General features: G+C 34.4%; 1 protein-coding gene across 1 annotated transcript; it reads right to left on the reverse strand.

The window, feature by feature from the left end:
• Positions 1-867: 867 nt before the first annotated feature.
• Positions 868-13372, reverse strand: TWF1 (twinfilin actin binding protein 1). Its single transcript, XM_059935701.1, has 9 exons — positions 13257-13372; positions 11535-11612; positions 9320-9498; positions 8059-8154; positions 6803-6907; positions 5006-5131; positions 4588-4738; positions 4294-4415; positions 868-2923 (listed from the first exon to the last, which is right to left on the reverse strand). The coding sequence occupies exons 1-9, from the start codon at positions 13279-13281 to the stop codon at positions 2753-2755; spliced, it is 1053 nt and encodes a 350-aa protein (XP_059791684.1). The 5' UTR covers positions 13282-13372; the 3' UTR covers positions 868-2752.
• Between the last annotated feature and the right edge of the window lie 4543 nt (positions 13373-17915).

The following is a 17915-nucleotide window of genomic DNA, read 5'->3' on the forward strand; positions in this document are numbered from 1 at the left end:
ATTTTATTCTATATGAGATGTTACCTTTAATCATAACCACTATAGACCAATATACAGGAATACTTAGAAAGTTTGTTGACTGAATGGGGGGAAACCCTCAGTTTATATCATTTAAGACAAACTGTACCCAGTCATGACTACACATGAATCATTTGTGTAACTATGTGACTCCTGGGCCCACTTACTCATCAAAATCTCTGGAGATGAAGCCCCAGAATCAGTACTTAAAAAAAAAAAAAACTCCAATCCTCATAACATATGGTTGTATATGCAAAGAAAACGTGTGAAAGGATATATACCAAACTACAATATGAACCTCAGGCACATGAGTTTAGTTCTGAGTACAAATGCCATAAAGAATTAAACTTTTTAAAATAGTTCTCAAAATCAGCCCTTTTAAGGACAGTTCTGTCTTGGTAAAACTGCTACCAAAGACATCCATCTTGTAATATAGCCCTAATAAAAAGGATCAATTTGATACTGAATTGCAAACTGGAATGCACTCAGTATCTGCTGGGTGAATGTCTTTTAACAGCTTACTGTCAAGTATGTTGGTCACCCTATTGTACTGGGTTGCTGCTATCACAGTAGGAACTAACTCATGACGTTACCATTATTGCTGCAGTAGTGGAAAAGTTCTAATCTACTAAAGCACTCCATTGACACAACTTGCTTAGGTTTCAAACTATTTAAAATCCTTTTTGATTTAGATAGGTTAATTAACAAATAGATGAATGGGACTTCTAACCTATCACCAGGTATTGCATTATGCAGACTTACCCAAACAAACAAAAAAAGGTTATACTAGAAAACCAACTTAGTACACAATTTAAAGAGAAAAAAATTTTATTGCAATATAAAACGCACTTATTAAAATGTCCACAGAAGGCATGTAATTCTTCACTACTATATAAATTCACTGGGAATACTTTATTCACCTTCTATTGTTATGATGACATCACCTAAAACATAAACGATGAGTTATACTCTATAACAAATGCATCATTGATTTTCAACAATCATTGGTTTAATAATAATTAGTTTAAGATTATATAATCACATCTATATTCTGGAATGTCCACTTACTTTCATGTAGTGTAATAGAGTTTAAGAGCATAATTGCACATGGATGGTAGAGAAAAACATTCACTACTAAATTATTTTATACCTTCATGACAGGTTAACTTTCTTCCTGACTGAAAATAACAGCTTCAGCAGCTTGGCCTATGGTCGACAACACAGCTCCAGGATTCTCAATGCAGTAGTTTGTGTGTATGTGTGTCTATGTGTGCACCCACGGAAAAACTTAAAGTATATCTTTCATAAACAAGTGCAACATTGCCGTCAATTATTTTGCATTATAGTCTGATTATTTGTAAACAAACAAAACCCCACACAAATACTCTTAATTCTAGAAAAAAAAAAATCTGTCAACTCATAATTATTCTAACATGCTTTTAGTTGAACACACATTGAATTTCTGAAAGGTGCATATATTACCTTAGATAATAAAGTGTAAAAATGAGTGTTTCATATTTTATACTATGAAATGTACATTTCTGGTATTTGTTTTATGCAGCATAAAGTTTAGATCAAGAAATTCTAAATCCCGGATCCCCACAGTTCGTTTAGAAAAGTCCTCTAAATTATGGCTCTTGCAGCAGGTTTATCAGATTAAACATGAAGTTTTCTAGCTCCCTCTATTTCAAGTATCAAAGAAAACAAGGCTCAAAATCTCTGTAGGTTGTAATTGAAAATGCAAAGCTTTAGAAAACAGTTAACTGTGTTTTGAAATAAGATATAAATTGAAACAAGATTTGTTTATCTGTGTTAGGCTGATGAGTACTAGGACTTTAAAATAATTTTGTTAAATCTGAGTATTTGCCTATAAATATATGGTTTTAGAGAGAAATCAATCGATGTTTAAAACTTTTTCAATATTGTTGACTTTAGTTTTGTTTGCTTTTGAATGATATTAATTTAATATTCAATTGGACATAAATATTTGGTCTCACACTACATATAATGAAACGACTTACTTTTGAAATGGAAAATTTTTAAAGCGCTAGAAAGAGCATTTACTAAAGCAGTTTAAACGTGTCTTTCAACGTCATCAGAAATCCTGCAGTATATATCTGGTACGCTTAATGTTTCAGAGTGAGCTGATTTTCTGAAATTTTAATGCCATTTAAAAAACGAAAAAGTCAAATAGAAAAGACTGCTGCAATAAAGCACGGTTTCTCAAAGTTGTAGACATGACCTCACAGTCTGAGTGAGCACTGCTCTTCAGAGCACCTTTTCCTAGGCACATGAAGTTTTCAGCTTAGAAAATAATCTAATCTGGTCCTTAACATATTCATTAAGTGGAATGAATACTTTAAGGTCTTTCTCTCTTCCTTAAAGAAAAAAAAGTGATGTATCACCGAAGAGTAATAAGAATTGTATCTTACTTTAGATTTTCTGGAATGGGCCCAACTCTATAAAATTTTAAGAACTATGTGAAAGTGTGGAATCATCACTCTATGAAAACTGTGATGAAATTAAACATCATTATGTCGAACCCTTTTCTAGCTTTAACTCAAAAATCAAAATCATGAGTCTTCTATAACATTAATTTTAAAAACACACAGAAGTGAAAAGTGCTGATTTTCAAAAAGTACAATTTTTTCCCCTACTATACATCAACGTGGAATGATTTCAGTTCTCCTGTACTAAAAGCTGGACTTTAAAAAAAACTAGTATTGTAATAATTTTAATCAGTAGTGGCTTCAGTTTCAGCTGGACCCCTAATTAGTCTTCGAATTCCTCTTTTTCCTGAAGGACCTTTTGGTTTTGCAAAACTTTGTTTATGTGCATGCTGCTTGGGGTGTACTTCTTCATAAAGGAAGTCTGCAGTCAACTCATCCCCATTGTCTATCTCGATCTGTAAGAGATAAAATTAGCAAAGTGTGATGCAATGTGAGAAAACACAACATTCAAAACCTAATACAAGCAATGAGCCAGTTTTCAGGTGTGAACACTCACCAATAAGTGCATAATACTCATTCCAGCAAGAGAGAACCAAGGACCATATGAAAATAGTTCACTTTCATCTTATTTGGGGGGAGGAGGAGGGAGCTAAATGAGTTGCTTGAATATATAATTAGCTATACTCATTTTCTATTTGGTTCTCTCTTACTTCTCCAATTTAACTAATGTTTAAAAGTAGTATAGTAGGAATCACCACTATATTCTTAAGTTGTTCTGCTTTGGTACACTACATATTTTCAAGAAACATTACTCATGGCCCTTTCATCACTTGGGTCACTTGAAATCACTCTATAACACGGGTTGGCAAACTATGGCCTGCAGGCCAAATCTGCTCAAGTTAAGAGCGTGTTTTACATTTTTAAAGGGTTGTAAAAACAAACAAAATAATAAAACAAAGAAGAATATGTGACAAAGACCATATGTGGCCTGGCAAAGCCTGAAATATTTACTATCTGGTCTTCTGGTAGAAAAAGTCAGCCAGCCCCTGCTACAGAAAGTGATTCTTAAGAACTTAAAAAGCTCTTAAAGGGCTCAGTACCTAAAACACTGGTAATTTGTAAGGACCTGTGTCTTAAGAGTTGAAGGGCTCAAGAATAAACCATATCTTTTCCTATGCCTCACCTGCATTTAAGAAAATAAATTTAAGAAAACTTGTAACTTAGCTCCCAAAATTCATGTTTATGCCCATTCTCTCCTTTCCCAACAACTGGAAAGATTCTCAACCATCCCATGGTTCAGTTATAAATAGAGACTGTAGTTCCTTACTAATAAAGTCTTGAGACGACCACAAGTATGCAGCTTTAGTAGCACCGTCCAGCAAAACTTTCTGCAATATGGAAATGTCCTCCTAATTCTGCACCATCCAATACAGTGCCATTGGCCACATGTGGCTAAAATGAGCATTTGAAATGTGGCTGGTGCTTTTAAGGAACTGAATTTTAAATTTCATTTAATTTTTATGTATATTTAAATTTAAATAGCCACATGTAGCTTGTGGCTACATATTAGAGAATACAGATCTACAGGGAGACTGGGGTCATGATAGGTCATCCTCAAGCACTTAGAGGAGTTCCTAAGGATTTATGATGAGAATAAGAAAAAAAAAAACTTTCATTTATAAACCACAATACATCATGAACTACACGAAAGACAATAAAAATGTAACAAAAACTGAAAAATTTAAAATAAATAGGTAGGTATTAAATATACTAATAAGATAAATTAGATAAAATAAATTAGATAAATAAATAGATAGGTAATTACCTTTCTAATGACATCCATTTGTAGTTGTCTTTCTACAATCTCTAGCAGAGGGCTCTTGCAGCTAGAATACAGCATCCGTTCTCTTATACTGCATGTGTATCCAGGCATTGAATAAATAAAAACTGTAAATTAAAATAATAATAAATCCAATTAGCAGCATATCAATTAAAGCACATACTAAACCTCATAAAGCTACAACTAAGCTCTCTGGCCAAGAAATAAGAAAGAATATAGTGATGAAATATCAATCAGCAAACTGAAAGTATTATGTTAAAAAAAAAAAGTATCGTATACCTATAGACTCCAAATAGTCTCCTTCATGGGAATGTTTATACAGAAAGAAATGATAACGTGCTGAATCTCTGGGAATCCTCTTTGGCAAATCTTTTAGTTCTGTATTTATTGTGTTGGCCAAAATTATAATTTCATTTTTTATATCTATTTCCTGTCAATAAGAAACAAAATACATTTATTAAGACAGATACACAGAAATTTAAAATTTATAAATTAAAAAACAAGGAGACAAGGGGAAACTTATACAATTTCACTTTTTCCACAGTGAATATATATTGCTTTTGTAGTTTAAAAAAAAATGAATAAAAAATAAAAAGGAAGCAAATAAAAAGATTTAAAATCCATTAAAAACAAACCTTATACAAGCCATAGATACCAAAAAGTGAAGCCATTTCATAATAATCATTATATCTCTTACCAACTGCACATAGTTGAGCTGTCTGTTATTCAATTTTTCCAAAGCCTGAAAAGCTTCTCGAGAAATAGGAAATGCTACTCCTTGTAGTGTTTGATGCTTAGTGTCCACACTCACGTCAGTCTGTACCTAGTATGACAGATTCAATTTACCGATGAAGTTTAGCATTTAGCAGTGTCAGATGGCAAAGAAAAGAAAACCCAACCTCTACAGAGTGAGGGTCATTCCACCCTTGCCCATTTTAATATAATTAAAATGAACACTTAAAACACTATGAACTTAAAAAGCAAATAATTTTCACATTTGTTTCAGGTTCTGCTAGCACTTTGTCAACATGCAGAGTGTATGCCACATTTTGATGAAAATGCCAGAAGTGAACATCTGAGTTGAGTGTGCAATGTTAGTGGGGCTTTGCTTATATGTTTGGTTTGGCACAATTGCCATGAGCTACGTAAGCTCTCTGAAGTGTCTTCAGATTACACTTTTAATTACAAAATTTTACTTGATAAAATTTATGAACAGTGTGATATAAATACAATATGCATAGAACTTTACTTTGTTCTGCTAGACATAAAATGCAACACAAACACCATGCACTGAGTTGAAAGGAGTACAAACAATATACAAAGACAAAACACAGCTCAACAAATTATACTACTGCAGAAGTTCCAGACTTAGAGCTTTCATTACTAAGAACATGGGTGTGCACGTATCGTTAGAAGAGAAGAGTACGTCAAGAAAGCTTTCAATGCACATATTTAAGACTTTTATACTCTGTAAATGACAGCATAGTATAGGGTCTCATTTGCAGTGTTGCAACAAAGTCAAATAGAAATTTTACTTTAAAAAAAAAATGAATGGAGATTCTACAGCATAAATGGTATTGGATAATGAAAACATCATAGAACATATGCAAATGCATACCCCAATAAGATCCTCTGGGTTCTGATTGCAAGGAATAAAACAAACTATCAAACTTGTAAAAAAAAATCATGTAAAAATCCATACTCAAATAACTTGAGTTAAAATAATATAAAGATAGATCCTTGCTATCAGGTCAATATTAAATAATATTCAATCACTTTTCAGACTGATTCTTATTAGTCTGTTACTCCGACAAGTGATAGTAGTTTCTGCTACTTGTTCTTTTCTATAAAATTCCAGTAGAAATACAGTAGCTATTCTAACTTAGAATTGCTGCAGTAAACACATTAGAAATATGATAAACTATAATATGGATGAAATTTATTGACTCTAATATGCTAAACAAGTACTCAAATAACCATCTCCCATATATATATATGCACACACCCATCCAAGTAATGTCCATAGAAGTTAATTTATAGAGCCTCTAGAAATCCTAAACACACTACAGCATTTATGTTTTATTCTCTTTAGTCGTCAGTATTCTCTGAAATAACAAAACAAACCTTTTTCAGGCAACCTCATTAGATATAATATCCCTCACACTAAATGGGTAACACATACTTTTCCCATTTATCAATATTTAGTATTCAAAGTACAAAGTTAAAAACAGTTGTACTTCTCACAGGAAGATTACTAATCTATAACCAACATTATAAAGACAGGAGAAAGCTATTTATGAAATTGACATGAAGTTTAATATTCACTTTTAACTTTTTCCTGAAGACACATTGAGCAGTCTTGTCTCTAAACTGAACAGAATAAATGTAAGCTATCTAACTTATTTATTCTCTAGTTACCTCTTCATCGATTAATTAAAAATACAATATTTTTAAGCACTTAGAATCTTGCAAGGTTTCAAAATGGTAATAATACCTCATTAATTTTAATCTGTCGTAATTCTTCTTCAGCTGCAGTCAGTGGGGCAGGAGAAGACTGTGACAGCAAATATTTTTTATATCCATGTAATGACACATCTTCCTGTGAGCACAGAAACTGACTGTTACTAGTTGTGAGGCTACTTTAGGAAAACAAAATCATTAATTTAACAGAAAATATTTTAACTAAAAATAAATAGTAACAATAATTTTATTACGTCTTTTTTAAAAAAAAATATTCTATTCTACAGGTTTCAAAAGTTTTAAGGGGATTAGCTACAATTCATTTCCTAAAGCTTTATAATTACTAGATCTTTTGTGTGAGTGTGATGGTGGTAACGCCAGCCACATGACGAACCTGATCATGCTTCAAGTCTATAGGACAATTATAATTAACCTGGGGAAGCCTGCCCCATAGTTATTCAATAATCAACATATTCAGATTCTGAATTCTGTACTATAATGAATTATATAATTTCTCTATAATTATTCATAGAAAATAATTACAGTTCTTATTTAAAATAAAAAATATTCCGAAGAAGTTTACTTCTAATCAAAATTTTGTGGTTTGGAAGACTGAGAATAGAATTAAGAAACCAGGCCACTTCACAACTGATGTGAATAAGCAAAGGATACCCATTTAGTCTCGTGCTCTATCCACCAGAATATATGACTCCCTGAATCACAATAAAAGCTCTAAAAAACAAAAAACCTCTTCAAAAAATACACTGTAATTTTCTTAATTTGGGGGTATATCTACATACATGTATTTACCATATACATTTTATAATGAAGTAAATTCTTAATCATAACTTAACTAAATTTATTAATTAATCAACAATTACCCCAATTATCAATCAATTTACCTGCCTCAATGTTCTAGTTCAATTAATACAGCTATTGCTTCCACAGCATAAGTATAAATGTCCAAAATATCTAAAACCTACTATCTCTTTTAAGTAGTCTCTCATTTTTCTGAGCCTATCTCCCCATCCTTAAAATGAAAAGGTTGAACTAAATGAGGGGTTGAACTAAATGATCTCCAAGGGATATTCTAGTGTTTGAAGACTAACAGAGGAGATTCCAACATATTTTAAAAATGTAAGTATGATGTTTCAGTTAACTTGCATATCATATGAAACATAATATTTTCTCTTATTCTTTATGTTTACCGATTCACCAGTCAATTCACATTAACTATCCCATTACCTCGGTGCAACATGCAGAATCTACATAAAAGTATAAGTTTTGTACCTTTACTGTTCCAAACATTTCATCTTTAATGTGGCCACCTCCAAACTCCTTTTTCAGAGTTGCTCTTGTTGCTGCATACAACATTTTTTGACGAACCTAGTAATTGTGAAAGTTTACTTATAAGTTTATAGATGAAAACTATCATTACAAAAGAAAGCACTTTATAAGTGTATGAAAATCTTCAAGCACATTAAAAAGAAAATAAACTGTGACAAAGCTGAAGTCCGTTGACTGTAACATGCTAAAATATGTGTATACAAATAACCATCATAACATCAACATCTAAAATATCAACAGCTACTAAGGAAGACTTCAATTTATAAGTCATATTTTTCGAAAAGTAGAAAAAACTTAAATTTTAGAAAATCATTTTTTTCAAAGTATAAAATGAATTCAGGAATTAAAAAAACTACTTAAAACACTATTTTAAAATCACTGAAATGAAGTAAACTTGATAATGACATTTTACTCAAAGCAAGTCTAGGTCAGACACTACTTATTTAGTTGTTTAAGAATCAAATATTCATGGCATAACTATGGCATAAACCATTCTATGAGGGACAAAGTAGAAAAGAACTACAATATATACTATTATTAAAGAGTCTGATAGCATCTATGGAGAACTACTAAAGATAACTGCCAACCAATAGAAATCATTTCATAATTTTGCACTGTCAAATCCAGTATTTCTTTCAGACAGCATATACAGAATTAAATAGGAAGTGATGACTTTTGAGAATGATATCTACATAACTTTTAAAATTATTATTTTTCTACAAGAAACAAGAGAATTAATTTTTAAAATACTGGGCAGTATCCATATATTAGTTTTTTATTTTATTCTATTAATCAGTCTACTAACTCTCCTAAGAGAAATACTTGTTTGTGTGTATGCCCATCACTTGAATGGTAGCTACTGAGAATATTTAATAAAACGTTCAGTTAGTTCTAGAAGAATTATTTCAATTATTACTCTCAAAGTAGTAACCTTCATTCTTCAGAGGTCCACAGAGTCATTTATAATTGCCACAAATTTTTAAATTTAAAATCAATAATTCTACTGATTTCAATTAAGGTCAAGATTTCTGAATCTAAGTACATTACCCCTGATTCTACATTACCAATCACAAGGATTTTTTCCATGATCATTCCCATCTATGAGATATGACTGTTGTTTCTTAACTTTCTCTTGGCCTAGGACTATTTCAGAAAAAATTTTTCTAGGTTTTAATGTTAAATAAGTAACAAAAAAATTACTTACATGAGAATGGTCTGGAGACCACGCAATGAATATCCATTCATATCCCTGGGCATTCTGAGAATCTAACCTGAACAATACGTAGCACGGTTGTTTGTCCTCCAACAGGGGTAAAACAAAGGAATCATAATCCTTATCCCAGGAATCTAAAGGCTGCCTACACGCTCCAATCACAAGTTTCTCTATGAAGAACAATTTTTAAAAGATATATAAATGGTTTAAAATGCCAAATGGTAGAATAATGAAGAATAGAAGAATAAATTAATAGTTAGTTCTTAATTGCTATTATTCACATCAAAATATAGAAAGGGCAAAGGTTGTAACACAGAAAATAAATATAATATAAAGTAATATTAAAAACAGATATAAAAACTATAACCAGCATAGTTAAAATAACGTTATAAACACAAGAACGGAACATACAAAAATGATTATAAATAGTTGAGTTGGATGGTTGAAGAAAGGGTGATTATATTCTATTGTCCAAATATTTATGCTATAAATTATCAACAAAATATATTTAACTAAGTGTCCTACTGCTCAAAGGTATAATTTCTGAAATTAAACACTGAATTGTACAGTTAAGAAATACTAAATAAAAACAGGTTTAGTTCCTATTTGGCCATAATGCTACAAATTTTAACATTTGTCCAGAAACATAAATTGGTACAGCCACTTTGAGGCATTATTGGGCGAATCAAGTGAAACTGCTAATGTACTCTGCATAGAGAATCTCTTGCACATATATACCAAGGTGTTCACTGCAGCACTATAAAATAACAGTGGAAACTGAAAATAGCCTAAATATTCATCAATAAGATAATGGACATATAATACGTGGCATAGTCATATTATACAATTCTATTCATATTTAAAAAGAATTAGTGAGCCTCTATCAAAACTAATTATAAAAGCAATGTTTACAGGAAAAGGAATGATGCAGAAAAAGATGTCAGTTTATATGAACTTAAAAACTCAAAACAGCACTATATGTTATTTAGGGATACATATAAAAAACAGATTGCACAAAAATAAGGTTCCTAATGTAGTTGCCTCAGGAGAAGGTCAGGAAGTAAAACTGTTTAAAGCGAATGTTCTTATACCACAACAACATTAAATTACAAAAGGCTTGAAGCAAATATGATAAAAATGTTAGCAGTTATTAATTTAAGAAGAGATGGAAGTATTTGTTATATTATTTATTATTCATAATTTCCTTATTTACAAAATTTTCTCAAAACAAAAATAAAACCAGAAAATAGTGATAGAGGAAATACTGTCATTTTCCTGCTGTAGAGATGTTACTTATATAAACTTTTCCATTTTACTTACTTAACTAGTCAGTTAGGAAGTGATGACATTTAAAATTTTAGTTGTAAAATATGCTGCTTTCCAGTATATGTTTATTCTTGTTGAGTGTGTTAATATATGTAGAACAACTGCCTATTTTTCAAACTATTTTGGTATTTTTAATATATAAAAGAAAATGGAAAGCAAATTAGATTTACTTCCAGTTTATGAAAGAACAAGATATTTTTCCAAAGCAAAGTATTTAAGGTATGTAAGAAATTAGGTCAATGGAATATTTTAACATATTCGTTTGAGATTAAGTAGTTATAATATTAATTATTCACACTCAAACCAGCTGAATTAAAACTCTCCCACCCAGTGAATTTCCCTACGTACAGCTTTATTTTGAAAGGATCAATTTATAGTTTGTTACACTCAGAACTTTTTCCCATAACAAGAAAGGGGAATCATTTCTGCAGCATACACTGCAATCAAGTTGAGAAAATGGGAGAGTTTAAAATCCTTCCTTTCTACCTCAAAACTAACTTTACTGAATAACAATTCACAAGTAACTTTTTTTTTGTGGGATAATCACCTGTTACTGATTTTCATTCCAGAGATGCAGGCACTGATATTAGATATAAATTGTGGTACAGAAACTGAGACACAAAAAGTGAAAGAGGAAGATGTCACACCAAAAACAACATCTTTTTGTTTCCGTGAGAGTCAACTACAGAATTCAGAGGGTAAGGTAAGCAGGGGCCCGTAGGACATGTCCTAAATGTAGAGGAGCCAAGTAAACTAAAGGCAAGCTCTGAACTTGCTTCACATTTATTAATAGTCCAAATCACTGACAATGATTTAGAAGTTTAAAATTATAACACCCAATAACCCAAGGACAAACAACATTTAAAAATGCTTAACTAACCATTTTCAATCGATATCTTCAGAAGTCTGTATTTTCCATTTCTTGCTCTGGCAAAAATATCTTTAACATCCTCACTTGCTGTGGAAAAAGATACAGAAAAGTTAACACTTTCTAATGTTACTTGAATAGGGAAAAAATAAAATGTAATACAAAGAAAAAATCTTGAAGATGCAGTATTCTCTTACCAGTAATTTAAATTACAAAAATTAAAAGGTTAACATAGTAGACATTGTATACAGCTAAGAAACATAAATATTAACATATTTTAAAAGTATATTAATTCTAACCTGTTTTACCTAGATAATTCCATAGCAGAAATTTACACTGGGAATGAATATATTAAAGTTTCTCAAACCCAATAATCACAAATCACAATTTTGAAAAACACCTTTATTGCTTGTTTGAAAAATGCTGAACACCTGCTTTCACTCTCGTCTGGTCCAATTTCAAGCTTATAATAAACAAACACACCTCCTTCATCAATTCATTTTTTACATTTTCACGTTTAAAAACAACAATTAATGTCAAATACCCTATCCTGATTAAAGAAAAAAACACAATTCATTCAAGCTCGTACTTCTGGTCATACTTCTCTAACTCGTATTTCTTAAAAAGCTGGAGTAATCTCACTGAGCAAATATATATTTAATAACCTATCCCTTGTGCTCCTATTAAAGCTTCAATTTCGTTCTAATTTTATTCTTGAGTTGTATACTGACAGCAAGAACCACTGTTTAATAGTGCTTGCTATAACGCTCAAGCATGAAAGTCAATAATTATATATATCAAAACTAACGCAGACAAAACAATGCTTTTAGATTTGCGACTGTTTTGCTTGTGTTTGTGCGTGCAGGAGGTGTGGGGTAGTGTCAACGACCCTTAAGAACAAAACACAATTACACGTTCATCTGGGGAAAAGATTCGTTGTCCATTAACAGGAGGAGCTTGTGTTTACATTACAACTCGTTAAGTGATCGCGAGTAACCCGGGACGTATTATTTGATTCTGATGAGGTGAGCGCTTTCAGACCGCCCACTTTCAAACCAGGAAATAACACAGGTCAATTATAATCGCACATTCAACTGCCTGCCCGGGACGATTAAACGCAACCACACAGATCAAACTTTTCAGTTCCCTGGGGAGTATCTAAGAACAACCAAGACGCCTCATACTCAGGATACAGACAACGGTGTTGAAGTTCCCGTTTTGGAAGAAAATGCGGAAGAGTTTGGGAAGCACCCTTACTGGAAATGAAAAAAATTCCCGCATCTTTCTTTTGATAATCCAAATCTTGTAACAACTCTAAAGTTAGACCGTGAAAAAGAAAATTCGCCCGTCTCTCGACAGCAAAAAGAGCCCCAATCGCCTCCACGGTTCCAGGTCTTCCCAGTCCGATAAAAAAGGGGAAAGTTGGGATAACGGCGGCGGCGGCGGCGGCAGGCACGCCCCCTTCACCCCGGCCGCCGCGGAAAGCCATCTCCTTCGCTCCGGCGAATTTCGGGTCCATCAGCAACGTGGCGACGGCCGGCCCGGGATGGGAGGATGGCAGGCCGGGACCGCCCGGGACACGAGAGCGCGGAGAAGCGCAGAGGCCCCGCTCGTCCCCGAGACCGACTCCCTGTGGTCCGGGACCGACTCCGGCCCTGCCCATCCCGCCGCCCTCCCGGCTCGCCGGGGGCCTCCCAGGAGCCCCTTCCCCGCAGGCAGCGCCGGCGCCGTTACCTTGGATGCCGGTCTGATGGGACATGGCGGCGGCCGCGGACTCCCGGCTCCGGCGCTGAGTGCGGCGAGCGGCCCCGGCCGGCGGCTCCAGGAAGTGGCGGCTACTCCACCAGCCCCGTCGCGTCATCAGCCTGCGACCCGCCCCGCCCCCGCCCCCGCCCTGCGAGGCCCGCGGCGTCCTCGCGCGCCCCCGTCGCTCTCGCAGCCTGTCTCCTGACACCCGCGCCGTCTCCGCGCTGCCGGACTGAAGGTCCAGGCCACCGGCCCTCAACTTCAGCTGTCTGCTGGGTGTCACAGTCCTCGGTATTTGCCGCCGTTTCTCCCCCTCCACCACGGTGAAACACTGCTGGCCCGGCAGGATGGCTTTGCGCTCTGGGGTCTGCCTTCCAGCGACCCTGCCGACACCGTCTTTCACTGGTTCAGCAAAAACGTTGCTCAAAAACAGAAATGAACGTTTTACTGAACACACGTTTTCAGCTTTAAAAAGGTGTGCATGGTATCCTTCTTGGTTTACTCTTCTTGCAGTCTATACAATTTAATGTAAACGGTCACTCCCCGCCCCTTTTTTATAAATAGAATTAATAGGCGGTCTCCCATGAAAATCCCCCACGCTTTTAAATTAAGTTAATCTCAGACTGTTAACTATCCTTTCTTTAGTTGGGCACATTTAGACACCAGGTTTTCCTTTCTCTTCATTCCAAAAAGAGACAGCCACTGAGAGTGAGATTAGCTGATTTGAGTACTCCTCTGTGGTCAGTTCTATCATTGCAAACCATAGTACTGCTCTGCTTCAGGTTGGCGGTTTATTATTTAATCAGGTAATTACTCAAGATTCATTCGTAAGGATGAATTTGTAAGGTAACAGCAGATATTATTAAAAATTATTTTCCATTTTCTGCTTTTATGAGCATGTATTTCCCTTTCTAAGGATAATTTTAGTAGTTATTTTTGTACTACTTTTCTAGGACTCCTAGATTATAGTTTCTTAGGTAGACAGCTGGGTCTGTTGTTTTTAGGGCCTTGAACTGACAAGTATACAAAAGTACAATCTGATTATCAACAAATACTCTGTACAGGCCAATAATATAAATGCAAGTTAACAAAATCACTCTTCAAATGCAATGTATTTTTAATTAGTTAACTAGCCGCTGGGTAATTGATTTCTTTACAAGGGTCACAGCAAACAACGTTGCTATGCCCTGTTTCTTGTTACTTAAGCCTTATTTCTCAAACACTTCCTTATATTCTGGAATAAGCAAAATGTAATCTGAGTTTTATAACCTGTTTGGATTTAAGAAATGTAGGGATGTGTTTCATTCTAACCAAATTCTTCCTGACACAACAGTTAACCCTGATTTACCAGTTTTGATAGCATTGTTGAGCACAGAGAGTTCATCTGCAATTTTTTGACTGATTGATGTTATGGTGACTAGGGAAAATTGCATAAGGAGGTTGGTACTACTCAAAAGTACTGATGAGAAAAAAATAACTCTCCCATATTCATGCTTAGAAAAGACCCCGGTATGTTCAGCCCTGGAGAGGAGGAAAGTCCAGGTAGGTTGGATAAGACCACCACGGCATCCACCAGAAAATGCTTGTTTTGTGCCAGTACAGTAGTTTGACTTAAAATTGCAAGGAGCTTGGGTGCATTGTTTATGAAACAGCAAAGTTCCTCTAGCAAAACAGGAAATCTGAGAAGGGAAAATGTTTGCTAAGATGTAAACAGCATGACCAAAATGATCTTTTTTACTGTCCATCAACATTTCTACATATAGTTAAATAATTTCCTCTATTTTACTGTATTTTCATATGTGCAACAAATGGATTCTTGATGCTTTCATAGGATATTGTTTTATGAAAATGTTTCTGGTTGATATTGACCATACACTTAAATCTCACTAATTTATTATGCCTGATGTTCATTTCAGATTAGATCATTGTACTAACTTTAGAGAAATGGTTTATTGAGTATAAATAGTGCTAGTGGTGCATATATTGTACCTATTTAAGAGAACAGATTGTGATAGAAATCCTGTTTATTTGGTTAATTTCTTGCGCTTACATCTTTAATTTGATCCCAATCATATGACTGCTCACCTTATCTTTTTAAAATATTGTGATAAAATACACATAACAAAAAGTTTACCATCTTAACCATTTTTAAGTGTTCAATTCAGTAGTGTTAAATACATTCACCTGTTGTGCAACCACTCTCCAAAACTCTTTGCCTCTTGCAAAATTAAAACTTTATGTTAACATTAAATAACTTTCCATCCCAACCCAACCTCCAGGTCCTGGCAAACAACATTCTATATCTGTCTCTATGAATTTGACTACTCTTAGTACCTCATGTAAGTGGAATCATACAGTATGTGTCTTTTTCTGACTGGCTCATTTCACTTAGCATAATGTCCTCAAGTTTCATCCATCTGTAGCATGTAGAATTTCCTTCCTGTTAAAGGCTAGATAATATTCCAGTGTATGTATATACCACATTTTGTTTATCCGTTCATCCATCATGGGCACTCTGGTCGCTTCCACTTTTTTGGCTATTATGAATAATACTGCTATGAACATGGTTGTACAAATATCTGAGTCACTGCTTTCAGTTCTTTTGGGCATATGCCTGGAAGTGGAATTGCTAGGTCGTATGGTAATTCTGTTTTAATGTTTTTGAGGAAACTCCATACTGTTTTCCATAGTAGCTGCACCATTTTACAATCCCACCAACAGTGCACAAGTTTCCAGTTTCTCCACATCCTTGCCAACACTTGTTATTTTCTTTTTGGTTTGTTTTTATAGTGGTCATCCTAATGGATGTGAGGTGGTATCTCATTGTGAGTTTTATTTACATTTCCCTAATGATAAGTGATGTTGACCATCTTTTTATATATTTGTTGGCCTTTTGTGTATCTTCTTTGGAGAAATGTCTATTCAAGTCATTTTTAAATTGGGTTGTTTGTTTGTTTTGACGTTAAGTTGTAGGAGTACTTTATATATTCTGGATATTGACCAGATATATGATTTGCAAGTATTTTCTCCCATTTTGTAGGTTTTCCTTTCATTCTGTTGATTGTGTCTTTTGATGCACAGAAATTTTTAATTTTGATTTTGTCCAATATATTTTATTTTTGTTGTTTCTCCCCTTAACTTTAGAATATCTTTCCTAATCTTTTGAATATCTTCTAGCTTTCCTTCCCTAAGTTTCTACTAAATGTCTTATAAATATCATCTACACTTTCTCACGTCTTACTCCTTCAGTCCACGGTTTCCAAACTGTGTGCAGAGATGCCCCAGGCACAGTGAACTCATGGGAGCGCCTGGGGGATATTACACAATTCTGAGGGAAACACAGTAGTACTTGACGTCTTTCTGACACCACACAAAATATTAGCTCGAGATAGTTTACAGTTTCAACATTAGATCGCTCTACGTTCCTTTCCATAATGTCATATCTTTGAAAAGCTGGATATTCAGTGGTTGCTGCGATAAAAGAAATTACAGGGCAAAAATCAGTGTAGAACAGGAAATGACAGTGGCTAGCATCTTACCTAATTCCAAAATTTAGGAAGTTCTGTAGTGTGTTAACAGGTGCGTGCATTCCGTTAGTAAGTAACTGATTATTTTTAAAAAAAATCAAATATTTTTCTTTCAATTTTTATGTATTACTTTTCAGACAGCATCTAAGTTGCTAGTACATAAATACTGATTAAGTTGTTTGGAACTGACTACTTAATAAACTGAAATATTAAGTATTTCTTTTGACTTAGGAATACTATGAAAAAATCATTGAGTTATGAAAGACCCCATGAACTGAGAAAGTTTGTGAACCTCTGTCTTAGAACCTTTGCATATGGCTTTCTCCATACTGCTCTGTTGAAAGCATTTTCTTGAATGTGACCAATGTCTTCCTTCTTGATAGCAAAATCGATTATATTATTCTCAGATGTTTTTATTAGTTTCCTGTAGCTGCTAATTAACAAATTAGCACAAAGTGGGTGGCCTAAAACAACAGAAATTTATTCTCTCACAGTTCTAAAGGCCAGAAGTCCAAAATCATAGCTGCCATCCCTCTGAAGGCTCTAAGGGAGAATCTTTCCTTACTTCTTCCAGCTTCTAGTGGCTGGTGGCATTTCTTGATTTGTGGCCACATCACTCCAGTCTCTGCCTCTATGGTCTCATTGCTTCTTCCTCGTCTGGGGGTCTCATATCTTCCCCTGCCTTACTTTCATAAGGATGCTTGTCATTGGATTTAAGACCCACTCAGATAATCCAGGATGATCTCTTCATTTCAATATCCTTAACTTAATTGCATCCACAAAGATCCTTTTTCCAAATAAGGTAACATTCACAGGTTCCAAAATTAGGATGTGGACATGTCTTCTGGAATGTCACCATCAACCTGCTACAGATGTTTGAGGCTTTTGATACTCTTGATCATTGCTTCTTCTTGACATACTCCTTTTTCTCTTCTTTGACACTGCACTAAACTGATCCCCCTCTTAACTTGGCTGGGCCACAGTGTCCAGAGTATTATTGTTGTACATTACTCTGGGTGTTACTGTGAGGGTGTTTTGGGGATGAGATTAAAGTTTAAGATGGTAGACTTTGAGTAAAGCTGATTGTCCTCCACAATGTGGATGGGCCTCTTCCAATTAG

Source organism: Balaenoptera ricei, chromosome 10, assembly GCF_028023285.1.
Source record: "Balaenoptera ricei isolate mBalRic1 chromosome 10, mBalRic1.hap2, whole genome shotgun sequence".
In the NCBI taxonomy this organism is placed as follows: Eukaryota; Metazoa; Chordata; class Mammalia; order Artiodactyla; family Balaenopteridae; genus Balaenoptera; species Balaenoptera ricei.